This window comes from Aquarana catesbeiana, linkage group LG04, assembly GCF_042186555.1.
Source record: "Aquarana catesbeiana isolate 2022-GZ linkage group LG04, ASM4218655v1, whole genome shotgun sequence".
In the NCBI taxonomy this organism is placed as follows: domain Eukaryota; kingdom Metazoa; phylum Chordata; class Amphibia; order Anura; family Ranidae; genus Aquarana; species Aquarana catesbeiana.
Window position 1 is genome coordinate 489835850 of NC_133327.1, and position 21827 is coordinate 489857676.

At 42.0% G+C, this 21827-nt stretch overlaps 1 protein-coding gene across 1 annotated transcript in view; it reads right to left on the minus strand.

The window, feature by feature from the left end:
- The window catches only part of LOC141140454 (uncharacterized), a 71824-nt gene that overhangs the window by 19958 nt on the left and 30039 nt on the right, over positions 1 to 21827 (minus strand). Inside the window, exon 2 of the mRNA XM_073627661.1 lies at positions 17930 to 17974. Within this exon, the coding sequence (XP_073483762.1) occupies positions 17930 to 17932 (3 nt within the window). The 5' untranslated portion in view covers positions 17933 to 17974. The remainder of the gene's footprint in view (positions 1 to 17929; positions 17975 to 21827) is intronic.

Genomic DNA, 21827 nt, shown 5'->3' on the forward strand with positions numbered 1-21827 from the left:
CAGAAGCAGCATATGGTGGGCATGGGCACAGAAGCTGCACAATGTCTGTATATGACGGGCACAGAGACTGCATATGGTGGGCACAGAAGCTACATATGGTGGGCACAGAGGCTGCATATGATGGGCACAGAAGCTGCATATGGTGGGCACAGAAGCTGCATATGATGGGCACAGAAGCTGCATATGGTGGGTACAGAGGCTGCATATGATGGGCACAAAGGCTGCATATGATGGGCACAGAGGTTGCATATGATGGGCACAGAGGTTGCATATGATGGGCACAATGGTGTCCGACGGAAAATGTGTGATAGGACCTTGTTGTCGGAAATTCCGACCGTGTGTAGGCTCCATCACACATTTTCCATCGGATTTTCCGACACACAAAGTTTGAGAGCTTGCTATAAAATTTTCCGACAACAACATCCGTTGTCGGAATTTCCGATCGTGTGTACACAAATCCGACGCACAAAGTGCCATGCATGCTCAGAACAAATAAAGAGATGAAAGCTATTGGCTACTGCCCCATTTATAGTCCCGACGTATGTGTTTTACGTCACCGCGTTCAGAATGATCGGATTTTCTGACAACTTTGTGTGACCGTGTGTATGCAAGACAAGTTTGAGCCAACATCTGTCGGAAAAAATCCTAGGATTTTGTTGTTGGAATATCCGATCAATGTCCGACCGCGTGTACAGGGCAGAAGGAGAAAGTGCTTCATTCTTTGGGTTTTGTTTGAGATGTTCAATTATATATAAAGTCTACAGCTTCATTTTAACAGTCTGAGTCCCGGTTTCTCCTACCCAATGGTCCTCGAAAAAATCAGGCTGCTTCTTGATCTACTATTTCTAGGTGGATTTGTTATTTTATTTTTCTTATGGCATCAAGGGCAAGATTCTTTCTTTAAATACTTAAGGATCATTCCATAAGGTGTGTCAGTGCTTCCTCGTGTGAGGGCTGGGCTCATCCCTTCCTTCTCTGAGCTGGCCACCCAGCTGTCGGCTAATTGCCAGCTCCTTTCTCTCCACAGTGACTCAGCTGTTGATGATCTGCTCGTCAGTCCTGGCTACTTAAAGCCGTCCAGCTCATTTCATCTCTGCCTTCGCCTTTGGTCACATCTCAGAGACTTTCTCCTGCATTCCTGTTGAAGACTTGCTCAGCTTCTGGCATCCCTTCTGGATCCTGATCCCGCTTGCTGTACTATTACATTGATCTCTGGCTCTCTGACATTGGCATTGGCTGACTACCCGATCTGGTTACTGAACTATGGCTATGTATTGACTACGCTTACTCTGTTTACCTTTTTATTATTATTAAACAAGTGTGATTAACTGTACTTCTGTCTTGGTCTGATTCTTGGTTTCTGACACCTCCGTGATTCAGCATTAAACTTGTTTTGATGTTACTTGGTCTTTTCTTCACACATGTACTAATTTCTACCAAGTAGATGGTCATGCCTTTGCAGATGCTGGATTTGGGTGAAAGGTCTTACAGGTGACTTTGTAAATGGAGTCTCCCCTATTCTGTATTTGGGTTTGGATGTGTTGGCCTTGTTGCTCTGTGGCCCACACCTCATGCCCAATGCTTTTAGATATGCCAAGAAGTTACATAGCTAGTCTGGTTGATAAAAGACACAAGTCCATCCAGTTCAACCAATAGTAATGAATATAAAGTGCTCTGTACCCCGTGAAGTACTCCAAGAAAAGGATTTTACTGGTAAACCAAAAATCATAATTTGTGCCAGCACAAATTTGATATTCAAAGTGAACACAGCTTTAATTCATTCACTTACATTCACTCTGCTAAGTGAATATAGACTTTCCTGGGGAGCGTGGCCTGCATCGCATTTGAGCGGACTTATCTTACCAGGCTCTTGCTGTAATCCTCTAACGATCCTTGCCTCCATCACCGATCGGCTCTGCACCTCTTCTGCCTGCTGCCTAGTGTCTCAGGAAGCCTCGGGCAGTATCCTCTGCAGATTTCCACACATATGTTGACCCATAAAGGCAGAGAAGATGCCGTGGACTTGGAATTCCAAGGTGAAGCCCAGCAGCAGCGGCAGCCTCGTGGAGGAGACAAACCAAAGGGTGGCGTGAGTACTACTACCAAACCCCTCAAGCAACTGGGGAGGGAAAGGAATATAATAATGAACTATGCACGGATACTGTCAGCTGTGGCCAGTCAGTCTGCTGTGGAGGACTATGTGTCTCTCTCTGACCAGGACATAGAGCACTGATGGGGCTGATATGCTAAAGCTGCAGTGGTATCAGGAGACATGCATGGCATGACTGTGAACCCTGAAGAGGGGGCAACGATGATTCTTTCCAACCCACCCTGGGGACGATGGTACACAAGATATGGTGTATGAGGTGTACACAAGATATGGGGAATCTATTCTGCCAAAATGACTTCAGGTCTTTAATGCTGCTTATGATGTTCAATGTTTACCTGAGTCTATGTCAAGGGCTAACATTGTTCTGCTCCTGAAGCCGGGTAAGGACCCATTGGATCCGGGGTCCTACAGACCTATTTAGTTGCTGCAGCGTGATGTTAAAATCCTAGCCAAGGTGCTTGCCATGTGTCTCAATGAGGTTATTATATTCTGTCTATTATACACACTGACCAGGCGGGCTTTATGCCCCACAAATCCACTGCCTTGAACCTACAGAGATTATTCCTTAACATGCGGACACCCGCAGATAATATGGGTCAACGTGCGCTACTGTCCCTGGATGCTATAATAAAGCATTCGACAGTGTGGAGTGGCAATATTTGTTGACAGTGTTGACCAAATTTGGCCTTCGAGAAAGGTTCAATAAATGGGTCCAACTCCTTTATCATGCCCCTACGGCTGCTATCAGGTGTGCGGATAGGGTTTCCCCTGCTTTTATATTGGGATGTAGGACTAGACAGGGGTGTCCCCTCTCCCCGTTGTTGTTTGCGGTTGCCATTGAACCACTGGCTGCCTTGATCCATGCCAATCCATTGATTATGGGTTTAGACATGGCGACTTACGTGAGAAACTCATGTTATACACAAATGACATGCTGCTCTTCCTGGGGGACACCAACTCCTCCCTAGAAGCTGTCATGGCCATGATTTCATGATTTGGACGCTTCTCTGGCCTTACCATTAACTAGTCAAAGTCAGCTTTATTGCTGTTGGATGGCAGATCTGGGCAGTCGATCGTGGCAGTCTATCCTATACCTACCATCTCTTTAAATATCTGGGGATTCATGTTACCTCTAACATAATGGACTATTGCCGTCTTAATATCCATCCATTATTGTCCAGGTTTAGAGATAGGGTGAACACCTGGAGCAAGCTGCGACTGTCAGTAGGAGGCAGGATCAATCTAATTAAGATGATCCCGATGCCCCAATTGCTATATCCCCTGCATGTCTTGGTAGGTGTGCAGTTGTGCCATACTCTTTCCATTTTTGGATGATGAATTGAACAGTGCTCCATGAGATGTTCAAAGCTTGGATATTTTTTTACAACCTAACCCTGCTTTAAACTTCTCCACAACTTTATCCCTGACCTGTTGGTAATTTGAGATAACCTCGCCACCACTCAAAATACTACCACTGCGCCACAGGACAGAAGACCTAACTGGGGGCGTGGCTGTATGGCAATCATCATCACTGACGTAGGACGCTGAACGTCAGACTAGGAAGTGGAGGAGTGAGATCTAGGACCAAGGAAGGGGTGAGAATTGTTTACATGCCAGCACACCTCGGGTCCGCCGTGACCGCAAGATTCGCTGCTTCATTGCTACTCAAAGTTCTGCTGTGCTTACTCTTGCTGGTTTTAAAGTTCCCTAAATCTGAGTGTAAAGATTGAAGATTTGAAGTGTATTTTAATAAATTGGTCTTTTAAGTTATCATGCTATTGGAGCACCTTTATTATTATTTACATGTGGAGAAATATCTTACACACACGGTTGGATTCTGGATACTTGTTTGAAACCCTGTCCATGTGGTTTAAAAGCATCTTAGCCTGACACGAGAGTGTAGGCATTGAAATTTGGTGAGTGCATTTCTTTAGGGGAGTGGAATCACTGACACATTGGTGTGGTGGATGGAACAGGAAGATTTCACATCGATAATGAATGCACTTGAACACTTTATGGACTATTTTTTTTGTTTGACAATATAATTTTTTATTTTTTATTTTCATTTTAAGTTTTATTTTAAAGTGGATGTAAACCCAATGTCATCCTTTCTAAACTACTGCCATAGGGGTTATCTATAAGGATATACATGCCTCCTGCATGTATCTTTACCTGTCAAATGTCTCCCCTCTGTCTGTTATGAGAGCAGAAAAACTGCATATTCTGTGGGTGGGTCTGTTGTCTGGAGCTCGGTGGGTGGAGTCGTGATGTCAGTAGACTCCCCGCCCACCTCTACACTCCCCTTGTCAATATGCATTTTCTCCTATGTATTTCTTATACTGAACTTCTGCTATGATCTAACCACATGACTTCAGCATGCCAAATCATGCTGAGGTGTGGAACAGCCAATCCTTGCAGAGCTGCTGAAAAAAGGGGTGGGGGTGGGAATTAAAAAATAATGCATGTCTTAGCCTCCCTGACGGTTTTCACGAGTGTGGTTTGGGGTTAAATTTCAGTCCCATTAGCGGTAACCCTGAGCCACACTCGGGATTACATTGCAGGATCCTGGTGCGACGTTACTTACCTTGTCCCCAGGATCCTGCGGGCTATGTCTCCTCCAAAGCCTCTCTGTGCCAGGCTCCGTTCCCTGCGAGCGTCGCGACGCATGGGGGCGGAGCCTGGCGGCAAATTAAAAAAATGTAAAAACCATAACACATATAGTACTGTAATCTTACAGATTACAGTACTGTATGAAATCATTTCACTTCCCTTCTGTCCCCAGTGCTTTGGCCCATGCCCTGCATGCAGTTTTATGTTATATATACTGTTCTTTCTGCCTGGAAACTGGAGATTGTCCATAGCAACCAAAAAGTGTCCCTTTACGTCAAAAGTGGCTTTAGACCAGCTAGAAAACAGCAATAGTAAATTAGAACACTTGCAGAATTGAGCGATAGTGAATTGTGGGGAAATTAATTTTATTATTATTATATTATTATTTTTTTAAATTATTTATATTTATTTATTATATTATAATTTATGTTTTTGTGTTTCTAACTTCATCATACCCAAGATATCTACTAGACTCTTGTTTGGACAGATTTAAGTGTGTTATTGTTAAGAATTACAGGCCTAAAATATAAAACGCCAAATTTCCATGCAAAATAATTGTACCGCTTTCAGCACCTAAAATCCGAAATAATCATACCGCCAGGGAGGCTAAGCTAGTGCACAAGATATGTAAATCACCTGTCACTCACAGCAAGGGGGAGGATTTGACCAAGTTTTTCTCTGTTTGTCAAGATTTTTCTCACTGAACGATAAAAGAGGATTGCTCAGAGCTGGATTAACTCTGTGTGGCGAGACTGGGCTAAAATGATAGGAAATCTTATACTCTACATTATGACATAAAAAAAAAAAAAAAAAAAAAAAATTCGGGTTTACATCCACTTTAAGTTTCACTTGTCACGGGGTGAAATCAGTGTTTACATCTTTATATGTTTTATCATTGATTTTTTTATATATACATTATATTAGGTTGAACAAACACCTTCTGCTCAGCACGTATTTAGCGCCATTATTTTTGTCCTATTGTCACATGTTTGGTGATAAAGGGTTAAAATACAGCTTAAATTTTATCCCTGACCTGTCTGGCGTGTTCCTTGGCCTACATGATACTGTTTGTTCACTAAGGTTCTCTAACAAACCTCTGAGGGCTTTACAGAACAGCTGTGTTTATACTTAGATATACTGAGATTAAATTACACACAGGTGGACTTTATTTACTAATTAGGTGACTTCTGAAGGCAATTGGTTCCATTCGATCTTAGTATCAGAGTAAAGGGGCTGAAAACGAATGCACGCCACACTTTTCAGATATTTATTTGTAAAAATAAGAAAAATAAACATTTATCATTTCCCTTCCATGCCACAATTATGTGCCACTTTGTGTTGGTCTGTCACATAAAATCCCAATAAAATACATTTACGTATTTGGTTGTAACATGACAAAACGTGGAAAATTTCAAGGGGTAGGAATGCCTTTTCAAGGCACTGTATACAAGATGAGAAACACTGGTAACAGGGAATACCATAGATGCAAAGAAAGAAGGGAATCAGGACTGGGTACAGGAACAAGGGGAACAGAATTAAAGTGTTTGTAAAGCCATTATGGGTGCTTTGTAGAATCCCCTCTGTCATAGCCTGTTATATCACTCACTGCTGTTCTTTTATAAAACTGATGCATCACAATACCTTATTTTGAAGGGCTGCTGTGCACTCAGCTGATGTCCAGGGCTCTCCTGCCCTGCTCCAAGGACTGTAAAAGGGAGGGGCTGAGGATCCCTCTGACATCAGCTGGGAGGAGAGGAGGAGAGCCTCGGGCGGTCATATGACCGCTCAGCCTCGGTCTTCAGTAAGGTATTGTGCTTCTTCGTTTTTATAAAACAAAGGAAGAGAGAGATATAACAGGTTATAACAGAGGGGATTCTACAAAAGACAGATTGTTATTTTGCATAGTATGGCAGCAGCAGGGGAGGGGCGAGAAGGACAAGGCTCCCACACAGAGCTGAAAAGCAGGGAGGGGAGGGGGGAGGTGGACAGAGGAGGACAGAAGAGCTGCAGATAGCAGGGCTGCTGATGATGGAGGCATGTACTCTGACCATGGTGTCAGGGCTCAGCAGCCATGATACACTGTGGTCAGTTTACAGAGGGGAGGGTAGTAACTGGCAGGATCAGCAACGTATTTCAGGTGTTACAGACGGCCAAAAGACACAGCATAAGCACTGTGCTGTATAACATGCTTTAAAGGAACAGGATCAATATTATTTTTCTTTAGGTTAAAAAACACAGCGGGGCACAGAGTACAGGATGCAAGGCTAGATCAAGAACAGGATCAAGCAGCATACAGTATCTGGCAGCAAGCAAGGCAAATCAAAACACATGACACAAGGTGTATCAGCAGAGAGAGGCTTAACCACTTGCCAACCAGCCACAGTACATATACTACAGCAGGTTGGCACATGCATGAAAAATCACATACAAGTACTGTACGTAATTTTGCCTGCTTGAACTAAGGGTTGTGAGCAGCGTGCCCCCCTCCACAACCATTGCGTCCACCAGACACAGTGAATTGCAGATCCCTTGGTACTTGGGGCCTGGTGATCATGTGATCACTATGCGATCACATAATCAGAATATCAACAAAGCTGTTATGAATAAAATAATTCATAATAGCTGTGTTAACAATGCTGTGATTGGCCCACAGTTATCACATGGTACCTTGGCCAATCACGGCACCCTGCACCATGGGATTAGCTGTAGCCAATCACAGATCATTATTGATCACAGCTGTCATGAATGGTTAACTCATTAATGACAGTTGAAGACATTGCTGTTACAATGATCCACAAAATATTAAAAAAACCCTGAAAAAACATTTACAAAATTGAAATAAAACTTATTTAATTTATTTTTTTTTAACATACTGTTACCAGTTAGTGTCCCATACCACTGCCTATCAGGAACCATGAGCCGGCCTGAGAAAGTATAGTTAAATCACACTTGTTTAATAATAATAATAAAAAGGTAAACAGAGTAAGCGTGTTCAAAAGAAGCCAGAGTTCAATAACCGGATTGGGTAGCCAGCCAAGCAAATGTCAAAGAGCCAGAGGTAAACATAGTAGTACAGCAAGCAGAATCAAGAGCCAGAAGGGACGTCAGCCGAGCAAGTCTTCAACAGGAACGCAGGAGAAAGTCTCTGTGATGTTGACAAAGGCAAAGGTAGAGATCAAGTGAGCTGGACGGCTTTAAGTAGGCAGGACTGATGAGCAGAATCAACAACAGCTGGGTAACTGTGGAGAGAGATGGGAGTTGGCAATTAGCTGACAGCTGAGTGGCCAGCTCAGAGAAGGAAGGGCTAAGCTCAGCCCTGACAGTACCCCCTCCTCAACAACCCCTCCCCCTCAGAGGACCACCTGGCTTCAGGGGAACACGTCTATGGAAATCACGGAAGAGGACAGGGGCATGTACGTCCGAGGATGAGACCCAAGAGCGTTCCTCCGAACCGTACCCCTTCCAATGCACCAGGTACTATACGCGCCCACGGAACCTGTGCGCCCACGGAACCTATGGGAGTCAACAATGGATTGTACTTCATACTCCTCATGGTTCCCAACCTGTATAGGGTGAGGATGTGGCACAGAGGTGGTAAAGCGATTGCAGACCAAAGCTTTCAATAAAGAGACATGAAACACATTTGAGATGCGCATACTAGGAGGAAGGTCCAAGGCGTAAGCCACTGGGTTAATCCTGCGATTATACGGAAAGGCCCAATAAACCAAGGTGCGAACTTCAAAGAAGGAACACGAAGTCAGAGGTTGCCAGACGACAGCCAGACTCTGTCCCCAACCCTGTAGGAAGGTGCAGGCAGGCGTCTGCGGTCAGCATTGAGTCTGTACCTATCGTTAGCATGTTGCAAAGCCTTCTGAACTTGTGCCCAAGTGGAACGAAGACCACAGAGATGCTCCTCTAACGCAGGAATACTCTGCGGAACAAATGAGTCAGGCAACATGGAAGGTTGGAAACCATAATTCGCCATAAACAGGGACAATCGGGAAGCGGAATTCAAGGCACTGTTGTGAGCAAACTCTGCCCATGGTAATAGGTCTGATCAGTTGTTATGATGGTCAGAAATATAGCAATGTAAGAATTGTTCCAAGGACTGATTGGCTCATTCTGCGGCCCCATTAGACTGCGGGTGATATGCAGAGGAGAAAGCAAGCTGAATTCCCAACTGTGCACAAAAGGCTCGCCAGAACCGAGAGACAAACTGACCACCCCTGTCCAAGACAATCACCTTGCGTAGCCCATGTAAGCGAAAGATCTCCCGAAAATGGAAGCCAGTTCCTTAGAAGTGGGCAACTTCTTAAGTGGAATACAATGACATCTTTGAGAACCGGTCAACCACCATAAGGATAACAGTGTTGCCTTGGGAGTTGGGTAACTCCACAATGAAATCCATATACCGTTGGGTCCTTGGCCTCTCTCCATTGGGTATGGGTTGTAGGAGGCCCACTGGAAGGTGTTGTGGAGTCCTAGTCTGAGCACACACGGAACAGGCAGCTACGAAGGCAGTTACATCAGCCGTAGACTAGGCCACCAGAATTGTTGGGAAATGGCCCAAACGAGTTGATTTTTCCCAGGGTGGCCAGCTGCCTTGGGAGAATGGCAAGTCTGGAGCACGGCAGTATGGAGACTCTCAGGGATAAAGCAGCGGTCACAAGGTTTCTCAGGAGGAGCACCACCTGAGCAGAAAGAATTTTGACACCCAAAGGACAAGAAAGACTGGTGCGAACCGTAGCCACAATATGATCAGGAGGAATCACAGGAACCGAAACCGAATCCAACTTGGTAGTGGAGGAAAATTGTCATGACAAGGCGTCAGCCCTTACATTCTTAGTACCAGGTAAGAATAAGACAATGTAATTAAAACTCGGCAAGAAAAGAGCCTATTCCGCCCTTCTGGGAGAGAGGGGCTTAGTCTCAGACAAGAATGTGAGATTCTTATGGTCAGTAAGAATGAGAACCAGCACAGTCTTACCTTCAAGGAGATGTCTCTATTCTTTCAGGGCTAATATGATCGCCAACAGCTCTCTGTCACCAATCTCGTAATTGCACTCTGCAGGTGACAATTTCTTGGAAAAGTAGCCACACAGATGCATAGCGCTCTCAGAGTTAGGACGTTGAGACAGAAGGGCACCAACTCCAGACTCAGAAGCATCAACTTCTAGGATAAAAGGCAACATAGGATCAGGATGTGCCAACACAGGAGCAGAAACAAAGGCAGCCTTGAGACTCTCAAAGGCCTTAATTGACTCCGGAGACCAACTCTGTGGGTTACCGTCCTTTTTGGTCATATCAGTGAGGGGTTTGACCAGAGACCAGAAATTACGAATAAGCTTCCGATAATAGTTGGCAAAGCACAGGAAATGCTGCAGAGGACGTAAACCCACGGGTCGGGGCCACTGTAAGACTGCCGAAAGTTTCTCTGGGTCCATCGAAAAACCAGCAGTGGAAATGACATAGTCCAGGAATTTAACCTGTTCACGATGGAACCTGCACTTCTTCAGTTTACAATAGAGATTGTTTTCTCTTAGTTTCTGAAGCACACGACAGACATCTGTGTGGTGGCTCTCCAGGGACTTGGAAAAAATTAGGATATCATCGAGATAAACCACCACATATAACTGCAACAAATCTCGGAGGACATCGTTAATAAATTCCTGGAAAACTGCTGGGGCGTTACAAAGGCCAAAAGGCATTACGAGGTACTCATAATGGCCTGTTCTGGTATTAAACACAGTTTTCCACCCTCCTTAATCCGCACGAGATTGTATGCCCCCCTCAAATCAAGCTTTATGAAAACCGTTGCTCCCTTGAGGCGGTCAAATAACTCTGTAATCACCGGAATCGGGTAGGCATTCTTAATCGTGAAACGATTGAGACCCCTATAATTAATACAAGGTCTCAGTTCACCGCTCTTCTTCTTCACAAAGAAGAAACCAGCAGGAGACGAGGATTTGCAGATGAAACCTTGAGAAAGTGCGTCTGCAACACACTCCTCCATGGTCTTATCCTCCAAGACCGACAAAGGGTAAACCCGGCCACGAGGGGGTATGGCACCAGGTTGAAGGTCAATTGTGCAATCATAAGGCCAGTGTGGAGGCAAACTACAGGCTTGACCTTTGTCAAAGACATCGCTAAAATCACAGTACTCCCCCGCCAGGGAGGAGAGTGAAGAGGTGCACAGGACCTTGGCTACCTTCTGGAAGCATGTCTCACTGCATTGTGGTGACCAGGAGAGAACCTCAGCACGGAGCCAATCAAAAGAGGGGTTGTGCCTCTGTAACCAAGGATAACCAATAACCAGTGGAAACCTAGGTGAGGAAATAACTTGGAATTGGATTATCTCATGGTCATGAGCCCCTACGGCCTTGGACAACGGAACCGTCTCATGAGTGACATGGGCAGGCTGTAGAAGTCTCCCATCAAGAGCCTCAATGACAAGAGGAGTGTCACGCAGCTACAGCGAAATCGAGTGCTGCGATACAAAGGCAGCATCAATGAACAGGCCTGCAGCCCCAGAGTCGATTAGAGCCTGTATCTCGATGGACGACTCAGCCCAAGAAAGGGTGACCGAAACCAGGGGCTTATCCTTCTGGATAACTGGGGACAAAACAACGCCACCTAAGGTCTGTCCATGACAGGACCTCAAGGTTCGGGCGTTCCCTGGACGGGTAGGACCTGCCTGGCTACAATAAAGGCACAATCTCTCCCTGCTCCTGAAGCCCAAGTGCATGGGTTCATCTTCACTGACCGACTCGGTACCAGGAGGCATGGGAGGTGAGGGAGGCACGGGTGGGACTGCAAAGCTCGGAGGCAAACGCACAGGAGGCTTCTGCAAGCGCTCCAAAAAAGAGAGTCTTTCTCTGAGTCTGGAGTCAATGAGGATGGCAAACGTGATTGATCAACCTCTCCAGCTCAGTGGGTATATCTCAGGCTGCTATCTCATCCTTGATGGAATCCGAGAGACCATGAGAAAAAGCAGCTACGAGGGCCTCATTGTTCCAAGCAACCTCTGCTGCCAGAGTGTGGAATTCAATGGCGTAGTCGGCAACAGTTCTCGTACTCTGTTTGATTGACATGAGGCACTTGGCAGCAGAAGTGGAACATGCGGGAACGTCAAATACCCTTTTAAAGGAGGCCACAAAGTCAGGGTAACTCAAGACAACAGGTTACAACCTACTTTGCTTCTGTCCATGGGAAACGCCTGGGGCAGTATCTCAAAGTAAATCTCAACCTGGTTGAGAAACCCTCTGCATTGAACTGGATCACCCCCAAATTGATGGGGAAGCGAAGCGGAACCAGACATATCTCTTATAGGGGTAATACTCGAGGCGGGTGCCTGCACAGAGACTGACACAGCAGGGACGGCCTGCAACTCAGGCTGTACCGGAGCAGCCACAGTGGGAGATTCCAGGTGAGCCGTGAGACTCAGGAGCATTTGTAACTCTATGGCAAACTGATCCATGCGGTGATCTTGCTCATCCAATCTGGAAAAAATATTACCAACAAATGGATTGACTGTATCTTCTGAATTCATGGCCTTCGCCTACTATCAGGGACCATGAATCAGACCGAGACAGAAGTATAAAATCACACTTGTTTAATAATAATAGAAAAAAGGTAAACGGAGTAAGCGTGGTCAAAAGAAGCCAGAGTTCAGTAACCGGATCGGGTAGTCAGCCAAGCAAATGTCAGAGAGCCAGAGGTAAACGTAGTAGTACAGCAAGCAGGATCAGGAGCCAGAAGGGACGTCAGCCGAGCAAGTCTTCAACAGGAATGCAGGAGAAAGTCTCTGTGATGTTGACAAAGGTGAAGGCAGAGATCAAGTGAGCTGGATGGCTTTAAGTAGGCAGGCCTGACGAGCAGAATCAACAACAGCTGGGTAACTGTGGAGAGAAATGGGAGTTGGCAATTAGCCGACAGCTGAGCGGCCAGCTCAGAGAAAGAAGGGCTGAGCCCAGCCCTGACACTGCCACAAAAATTGAAAAAAAACCCACATTTTATTAAATTTCTTCATTTTCAAAAAAAATTGTGACAAAAAATTACAACTTCAAAAAACTCATCATGCATCATTTGGGGTGAATGTGTACTGTCCTAACATTTTAGGGTCCCAAGAAATGAGATAGGCCATCAGTACATCAGAATTGATACATTTTTAAATACTACATATAAACCATACCATATACCATAGTTTGCCAACCCTATAACTTTCACACAAACCAATTGATATACACTTATTGGGATATTTTTTTTATCAAAGACATGTAGCAGAATACATTTTGTTCTAAATTTATGACGAAATTGGATTTTATTGGGTATGTGTTATGACAGAAGGTAGAAAATATTGTTGTTTTTTTCAACATTTTTGGTCTTTTTTTTAATCTATTTATCTATTTGTGTGAAATAAATGATAAAAATGTAATTTGCATACAGTATTGCATGACCGGGCAATTGCCAATTAAAATAGAGCAGTGCTGAATAGCAGAAAAATGCCATGGTCATGAAGGGGGTAAAACCTTCTGGAGCTCAAGTGGTTAAGTACCCTCCCAACAGCCAGTATCAGGTGTAGACTTATTATAAGAAACTGCTGGCTGTTGGGAGACATCCTCTGGTGGACACTGGAACTACAGCTATCCGCTCAGGGAATCAAAGCGCCACCAGCATGTGAATCAGGTCCTGAGTAGAGATATGAAGGCCCGGAAACAAAACAGAAAAATTCTGAAAAAAAAATGTTTTTTTTCTGTTTTTTTCCTGAAGGCCTTTTTGTTTTTTTCCAAAAAATTGGAAAAATTGAAAAAAATAAAAAAAATTGTGGAATATTTTATTTTAACATGATGAATAAAATATTTTAAGACAGGGTGTTCACCTTAAGTTTTTAGAAGTTCCTAACTGTGATGACGGACAAAAAAGAGTAGCTGCAGAAGCAGAGACGGATACTGACAATTTCAGCTCAGAAAATGATTCTGATTAAATGTCCATTGAAACTTAGTCCCGCTCTCGTCTTAACACTTCCCCCATCTTCAATTCTTTTAATGAGAATGGGGTTTTTATTTTTTTTTAATACTGTGGAGAGGAAATATGAAAAATTGTTACTTTTGGTTTTGAAAATTGTTTTGTGGTGGCTTTTTTGGCTGTTCCACATAAACTAGTAAGCAGTTTAGGAGATTGTTGCTCCCTTTGTTACAAATAAATATTATATAAAAGTAAATTCTGTTTGTGATAATTGTTTGGCTACAATATATTTTTAATATGCTAGTTGTGATAATTTTATGCCAAGTCAAATTGTCTATAGTCATATTTTATGTTCCTAAAGTGCTAATGTAGCATTTTTTTAAATTTTTCCCAAAATTTCTGGTTTTCCCCCCAAAAAACTGAAAAAAAAACTGTTTTTTTTCCGAGCTTCAAAATTTCCGGAAATTTTACATCTCTAGACTCCTGACATATACAATCGCATGAAAAGCAAATTCCTATTTACTTATTTTATCTGCACATGATATATATGAATATTCAAAGTTAACTGGAATTTGCTTATGAATGACCTCAGTATTCATGAAGATTTTTAACTCCTTTAGTAAATCAGTCCAGATATTTCTACAATTCTTATACCAAGCTCTTTCATGTTCAAAAAGTTATATTGCAAATTTTTAACACAATACAAAAAATGGGGAAATCAAACCCCTGCAGAATAAAACATTTCAACCAGACTTTCCAGCAGGAAGGGTGGATAGGTCATACAAGAGCATAGGAAAGATAATTCCTTTTTTTTTTTGAATAATAAGTGAGATTTTATTTTATTTATTGATCGATTTTTTTTGTTTACAAACTTTTTTTATTTGGTACAAAGAAATAGTACAAAAAGCTTATTGACATATGCCATAAAATGTACAAAGTAATTTCTACAAAAAGGAATAACAATATATATTAAGCGGTTCTTGAATAGAGTATAAATTTATATATAAATATAGCAATTCCTATTATACATTAAACTGTATATTCATATAATACTCTTCAGTGTACTTCAGTATTTGGTAGAATTATTCAGTGTTAAAGAAGAGATTAGCATGGTTAAACCATGGGTCCCATTTCTTTGTGTAGAATTGGTTAGTGTTTTGTATTGTGTGGAATATTTTTTCCATTAAATTAATATTGTTAATTCTGGTTTTCAAATGTGAAAGAGGAATTGTGGGGGATTTCCAATGGTATGCTATCAACCAGTGTACAGCAACACATATTGTGTGGATCAATCTCATATTATGTATGGAAAGACCGATGATAGGGGAAAATAGGAGACAGTTATATATAGTGAGGTTTATGTTGTTATTTGAGATTTTGGAGGCAAATTTTTCCAGTTGTTTCCATATCTGAGTAACTCTATCACAATCCCAGAAGATATGAGAAAAGGATCCTGCTGAATTGCAACCTCTGAAACATGTATGAGGGGTGTCAGGGAAAATAGCATGAATTTTAACTGGGGTATAATACCACCTTGTGAAAAGTTTGATTGCAGTTTCTTTGATCGTGATTGATCTGGTGCATTTGTGTAAGTTAGAGATACATTTGTCCCAGTTTTCCATTGTAAATGAGAAATCACATTCTTGTTCCCACTTGAGCATATAGGGAAGTTTGGATTGTTCTGCATTATTGACTAGATTAGAGTAGATTTCAGATATCAGGCCTGCTCTCCTAGGTGTTTTTAGACAAATGTTTTAGACAAATGTTTTCAAAAAATGATGGTGGGAGTGAGTTTACTGTTTGGAAATATGTACTAAAAAAATGTCTAATTTGGAGAAATTTATTAAATTCGGTATTGGGGATCTGATGTCTAGATTTCAATGAAGAGAATGAAGTGAAGTTGTTGTTTTCTAAAAAATTATAGAGGGATATTAGGTTATTATTTGTCCACCATGAAAAGTCTCCTCTCTCATTGGAGGTAAGGTGGAATTTTGGGTCACCAATAAAAAATGCAAGTGGAGGTGTGTTTCTTGGCCGAATTACAGCGATTAAGATGACAATCTTACCAAAAATCTTATACCTATTTAGAGCCCTCCCAATCAGATTAAATAAAGTAACTATTACTAAATTCCAAACAGAAATCAATAAATTTATCTGGTCAGACTCCCGTCCACGTCTATCTAGATCAGTATTACACAATCCACAGAAAAATGGTGGTCTGGGTCTCCCAGACTTCTGGCTTTATTACCTAGCCACCAGATGGTCACAAATAGCACAATGGCACATTCCCAACCCCAAAGTCCCATGGGTTAGATTTGAAAAAGACTCCATTCAACCATATTCTATCTCAAGTATATTATGGGGTAATAAAGTATCAACTCACATCCTAGACAACCTTAATCAATTAGTCTCACATTCATATCAATTATGGAAACTACATAACAAAAAATACAACTTAACCTCTAAGATAATTCCTCAAAAACATAACATCTCTTTCTAACAACAGATAATTTCCTACTATAGTAAAATTTAAGAGGCCTAATACCATGCAAACTTTGGTTAGAAAAAGGAATGTAGACACGAGACAACTGAAAATCAAGTATAAGAAAAAAGGGGGGAAGGAGGAGAACAGAATGGGACAACAAAAAGGCATATACCAAGATTTTAATAGAAGTCATTGCTTAGTATAATTTAGTATATCTTGTGACGAATCTTATTAAAACCCAGTAAAAATGTATGTGTAAATAAAGCCAAAACATTTTTTATAGTTTTGGACTGATTACGGAAGGGTCAAAACCCCTATCAAATTATTTTTACGGTCTCTGTCCTGCTGGGGAGATTTTCCTTCATTTACAGTCATGTTTTTTTATGGCAGCTCTCTAAGATGGGAATTCCATTTACTTTGGAGCTTTCCTCTCATGCTTTCCTCTCATACCATACACCTGTCAAAAAATCGTTTGAACGAGTTTTCAAAAAACGAACACCTGGTCGTGAGAGCAAACGATTTTGCCATCATGTAATGACCGAAATTTGATCAATAAATCGTTCAACTGACATACATTAATACATTTTTCATTTGTTTTGTCACATAAGCCCAGTGCAAACTGTTTGGGTGAGAAACACATTAACCTTTCAATTTATCGTCTGTTCGGCCGGAGTTTTCCAAACTTTTCCTTAGACTTTTTGGCTCAAAAATGGCACAACCAATTTTCGATTTGTGCCCATTAACTAGACGATAAACGAACGAACTGTCCAAATGACAGATTTTCGAACGATTTTTCGTCTAGTGTATGGCCACAATTAGAGAGCTGCCATAAAATAATATTTGTCTCTAATGGAGTATTCCTCTCACCTCTTCCCTTGATGACAACTCAAACTCATATTCTCATTAATAATGGCATTGGCCACCAGGACGAAAGGAGGGGCAAGTCTCCCAAGCAAGGACACAGTAAAAACTGCTTACCTACTCTATCCAAATAAAGAGTAGATTGGCATATTTTGCACCCAACAGAATTTTTTACCTCAAGGCTGAGACATACAGTCTGCATTTTATTATTTTTGCAAACTTGTACTTGTCAAGAGGATTTATCATGTTGGAATAGACTACGTAGCACAAAGTTTAACATTTTTTTTCGTCCACCTGTAACCTGTTACACGGGTTGTGTACAGTTATCAGGTATAACAAATGTCAACCGTCAAACGCTTCCAATATTACCACAGAGAGTAAGGCTGTCTTTACACTGAAAGCAACAGCCGTTAGCGGAAAAACACTGCTCGTTTTAGCGGCGCCTTACCGCTGTTAAAGCGACGCTTTTTGGACGATAGCAGGACGCTTTTAACCCCAAAGAAGGGGTTAAAAACGCCCGTGTTGCTGCGCTTCCGAAGTGCTTTTCAGGCACTTTGGAAGTGCTGCCCATTCATTTCAATGGGCAGGGAGTTTTGGGAGCGCTGTATACAGTGCTCCCAAAAAGCCCCAAAGATGCTGCTTGCAGGACTTTTCCTAACGTCCCGCAAGCGCACTGCCTGAGTGTGAAAAGTCACACTAAAATTAATGAGAGGCGGTTTTCATGCGCTTTACAGACGTATTTCTAGCACTAAAACGCCTGAAAACTGCCTCAGCGTGAAAGGGGTCTGATCTGTGAAATATGTCAAGAATACCACTGGCACCATCATAAACCACGAAACACTTGCAAATTAATTTTGTTACATTTTTTGTTACTTTCCAAGTAAAAGTTACTCACTTACCATTTTGTATGCAAGATTACACTTAACTGGGTTTTTCTCTCATATCTATTAAAACAAAGAAAAAAGGCAGCAACATTAACACTGAAAAAATATGACGTACAAAAAAAAGCATTCCAGTATAGTACAAATGAAAAATATAATCTAACGAAATTGTTGCACAGGACACTGTATGTGTAACCGTATGAAATTTCCAACCTAATGTAATACGTTTTTATTGAGGTTCAACAAGTTTGTTGCAGTAGTTGAATTAGGTAATATGGTGAAAAGACTTTGGGCTTATTCAACTGAGGTATATAAGTATGAAATAGAACATGCTGTATCACCTTTGGCAAAACATTCAACTGCTGGGGCTTAAGGAAATAAATATGTTAAGCATTAGGTGGAATCTGGAAGCTATCAGTATTAATGTGGGTGTGTTACAGAATTAGTCAATAACCTTAACACTTTACGTAAATAAAGCAACAGCTAAATGTTAATTGAACATATTAACATACCGTGCCTTGCAAAAATATTCACCCCCCCTTGGCTTTTTACCTATTTTGTTACATTACAGCCTTTGGTTCAATGTTTTTTTTTTAATCTGAATTATATGTGATGTTGTTGAGAAGTACAAGTCAGGGTTAGGTTATAAAAAAATACCCAAATCTTTGATGATCTCTAGGAGCACCATCAAATCTATCATAACCAAATGGAAAGAACATGGCACAACAGCAAACCTGCCAAGAGACAACCACACACCAAAACTCACGGACCGGGCAAGGAGGGCATTAATGAGGGAGGCACCACAGAGACCTAAGGTAACCCTGGAGGGGCTGCAGAGTTCCACAGCAGAGACTAAAGTATCTGTACATAGGACGACAATAAGCCGTACGCTCCATAGAGTTGGGCTTTATGGCAGAGTGGTCAGAAGAAAGCCATTACTTTCAGCAAAAAACAAAACGGCACATTTTGAGTTTGTAAAAGGCATGTGGGAGACTACCAAAATGTATGGAGGAAGGTGCTCTGGTCTGATGAGACTAAAATTTAACTTTTTGGCCATCAAAGAAAACGCTATGTCTGGCGCAAACCCAACACATCACATCACCCAAAGAACACCATCCCCACAGTGAAACATGGTGGTGGCAGCATCATGCTGTGGGGATGTTTTTTAGCAGTCGGGACTGGGAAACTGGTCAGGGTTGAGGGAAAGATGGATGGTGCTAAATACAGGGATATTCTTGAGCAAAACCTGTACCACTCTGTGTGTGATTTGAGGCTAGGACGGAGGTTCAGGACAATGACCCCAAACACACTGCTAAAGCAACACTTGAGTGGTTTAAGGGGAAACATGTAAATGTGTTGGAATGGCCTAGTCAATGCCCAGACCTCAATCCAATAGAAAATCTGTGGTCAGACTTAAAGATTGCTTTTCACAAGTGCAAACCATCCAACTTAAAGGAGCTGGAGCAGTTTTGCAAGGAGGAATGGGCAAAAATCTCAGTGGTAAGATGTGGTAAGATGTGGCAAGCTCATAAAGACTTATCCAAAGCGACTTGGAGCTGTGATAGCCGCAAAAGGTGGCACTACAAAATATTGACTTTAGGGGGGTGAATAGTTATGCACATAGACTTTTTCTGTTATTTTGTCCTATTTGTTGTTTGCTTCACAATAAAAAAAAAACATCTTCAAAGTTGTGGGCATGTTCTGTAAATGAAATGATGCAAATCCTCAAACAATCCATGTTAATTCCAGGTTGTGAGGCAACAAAACATGAAAAATGCCAAGGGGGGTGAATACTTTTACAAGGCACTGTAAGTAGATTGATGGAATTACTGCAAGTGAAAGATGCCTGCCTGAGCTGTCTCTAAGAGCTGATTTGGAATTTGTGTTTAATTGGAAACATTTTTGTCAAGATGCATCATGTAAGAGCATTGCGCATTTTAGGTGACCCATTGTTTCTAAATCCTTACAATAGGTGTTTTTACTTCCAATTGAGGAGTTGACCTTTAAAGGTCCAAACCGCCCAAAATTAGTATTCAACTACGAGTATACTTTATGAGTTACCTCCCATAACGCTTGAAAAGCCTAGGGTGTAGAGTTAATAGTTCTGTCCTATCTGCCATAGAGCCCTATTCCCTCTACTGCATATTTAACAGTGTATATCATTTAAATTAAATTAAACATCAGTGGGTCTGCATCTCTAATAAAGACATTGGCTAGCTTGCACATGTGGGAATCTCACCAGAAGAGTCTCTGAAGGATTTATGATGTTAGTAGGTTATACAATCTGCCAGCATGTTTTCCAAATTGACATTTGAGGTGGGCCAAACTTAAAAACAAGAACCTTTTTAAAAGAGGCTTTAAAAGCGCACACACAGACACAGGTTGGACTCGATGGACTTGTGTTTTTTTTCACCCTTACCAACTTTGTTACTATGTATACTTACCTGCCCTAGGGCTCTTTTGCAGAACCTTTAGTTTGCTGCAGAGCAAAGCCACCCAAAGATTCTTTTTATCCAATACACTTTTTTTCAAATATAATTTTATTAAACTTCAGGAAAGAGCGGGCCCCCAATAAAACAATATTAACATTCAACAAAGACGAGGTCGTAGCCTCGTGTCATCAGATCACATCAGACAAGGATATAAACATTAGTGAGTATACATGTGCAAGCCATCTTCTACATAAGTTACTAATCATTTTTAATTTTTATATATCAACTTATAACTTAGTTAACCTGTGTAATGTGATCCTTTTAGAAATAGGGTCGTCCAATCCTATTTTCCAGTTTTCCCTTAATGAATGGGAGAAGAAAAAAGAAAAGAAAGGGGGGGATACAGAGCGTAGCATTTAGAGATGAGAGAGGGAAAAGGGAAGGATATGGGTAGGGAAAGAAAGGGGGGGGGTGAATAGGGACAAGGGTTAGGTGTAGCCATGGCCCTGAACAGCAGGGCTACTTTGTCTTTTGCTTGCATGCAGAGGACTCATGTTCCGTATAAAGCTTGTCCTTCTTCTGAGAATGTAAACATATTCCAAAGATCCCATGTCTTTTTATACGTCTCATGTTGGTTTTGTGCTGTAAGAATCAAATCTTCCTTTGCCAAGTCACAGTGGTCGGGGGGATTTGTTGCTTGCAGAACAAGGGAATGCATAATTTAGCGGCATTTAGTAGGTGTCGCAGAATGGATTTTTTATAGACTCTAGTGGATATTGTTGATATGTGTAATAGGAAAAACGCCAGTTCATTTGGGATTGGATGGTTTGTAAATTTTTGGGAGATAGTTCGGACAGTCGTCCAAGGCTCTGCCAGTTTAGGGCAAGCCCAGAATATATGCAAAATTGTCCCTATTTCTTTTTGGCATCTCCAGTTGAGTTCTGATGTGTTGGGAAAAATGGCATGTAGACGACTAGGCATCAGATACCATCTCGTAAGTACTTTGAAGTTAGGGATGTTGGGATGTTGTGAAGGTACATTGGAGGTCAGTTTACCATCTTGTTAGGCATGGTAGTTGTGGTTGTTCCAGGGGGGGTGTTCAGGAGTGTGTACGTTTTGGAGAGAACTTGGGGCAGTTGATCCATCCCAGAGCAGTATTCCTCGAAGGTGGTCAACTGTCTATTGAAGTTCAGAGGGTTGGTTATAGAGTGAAGGAAATGATGTATCTGTGCTGCATTCCAGAACGTGAGCTGAAAGGGTCCTGTGGGGTCCCCCAAGTCCGCTATGGTAGGCCATCTCCCCTCAATCACAAACCTGGAGGCCTGTTCACAGTTGTTGCCCGTAGCATTTTAAATGAGGTTGATGATAGTCCCGCAGGAAAGTTAGGGTGTCCGAGTATCGGGGTCAAAGGTGAGTCAGCAGTTGTCAAAGATGTTGGAAAGGTAACCTGGGAGCATTGTCTCAGTGTGGTTCCAATCAGTGGG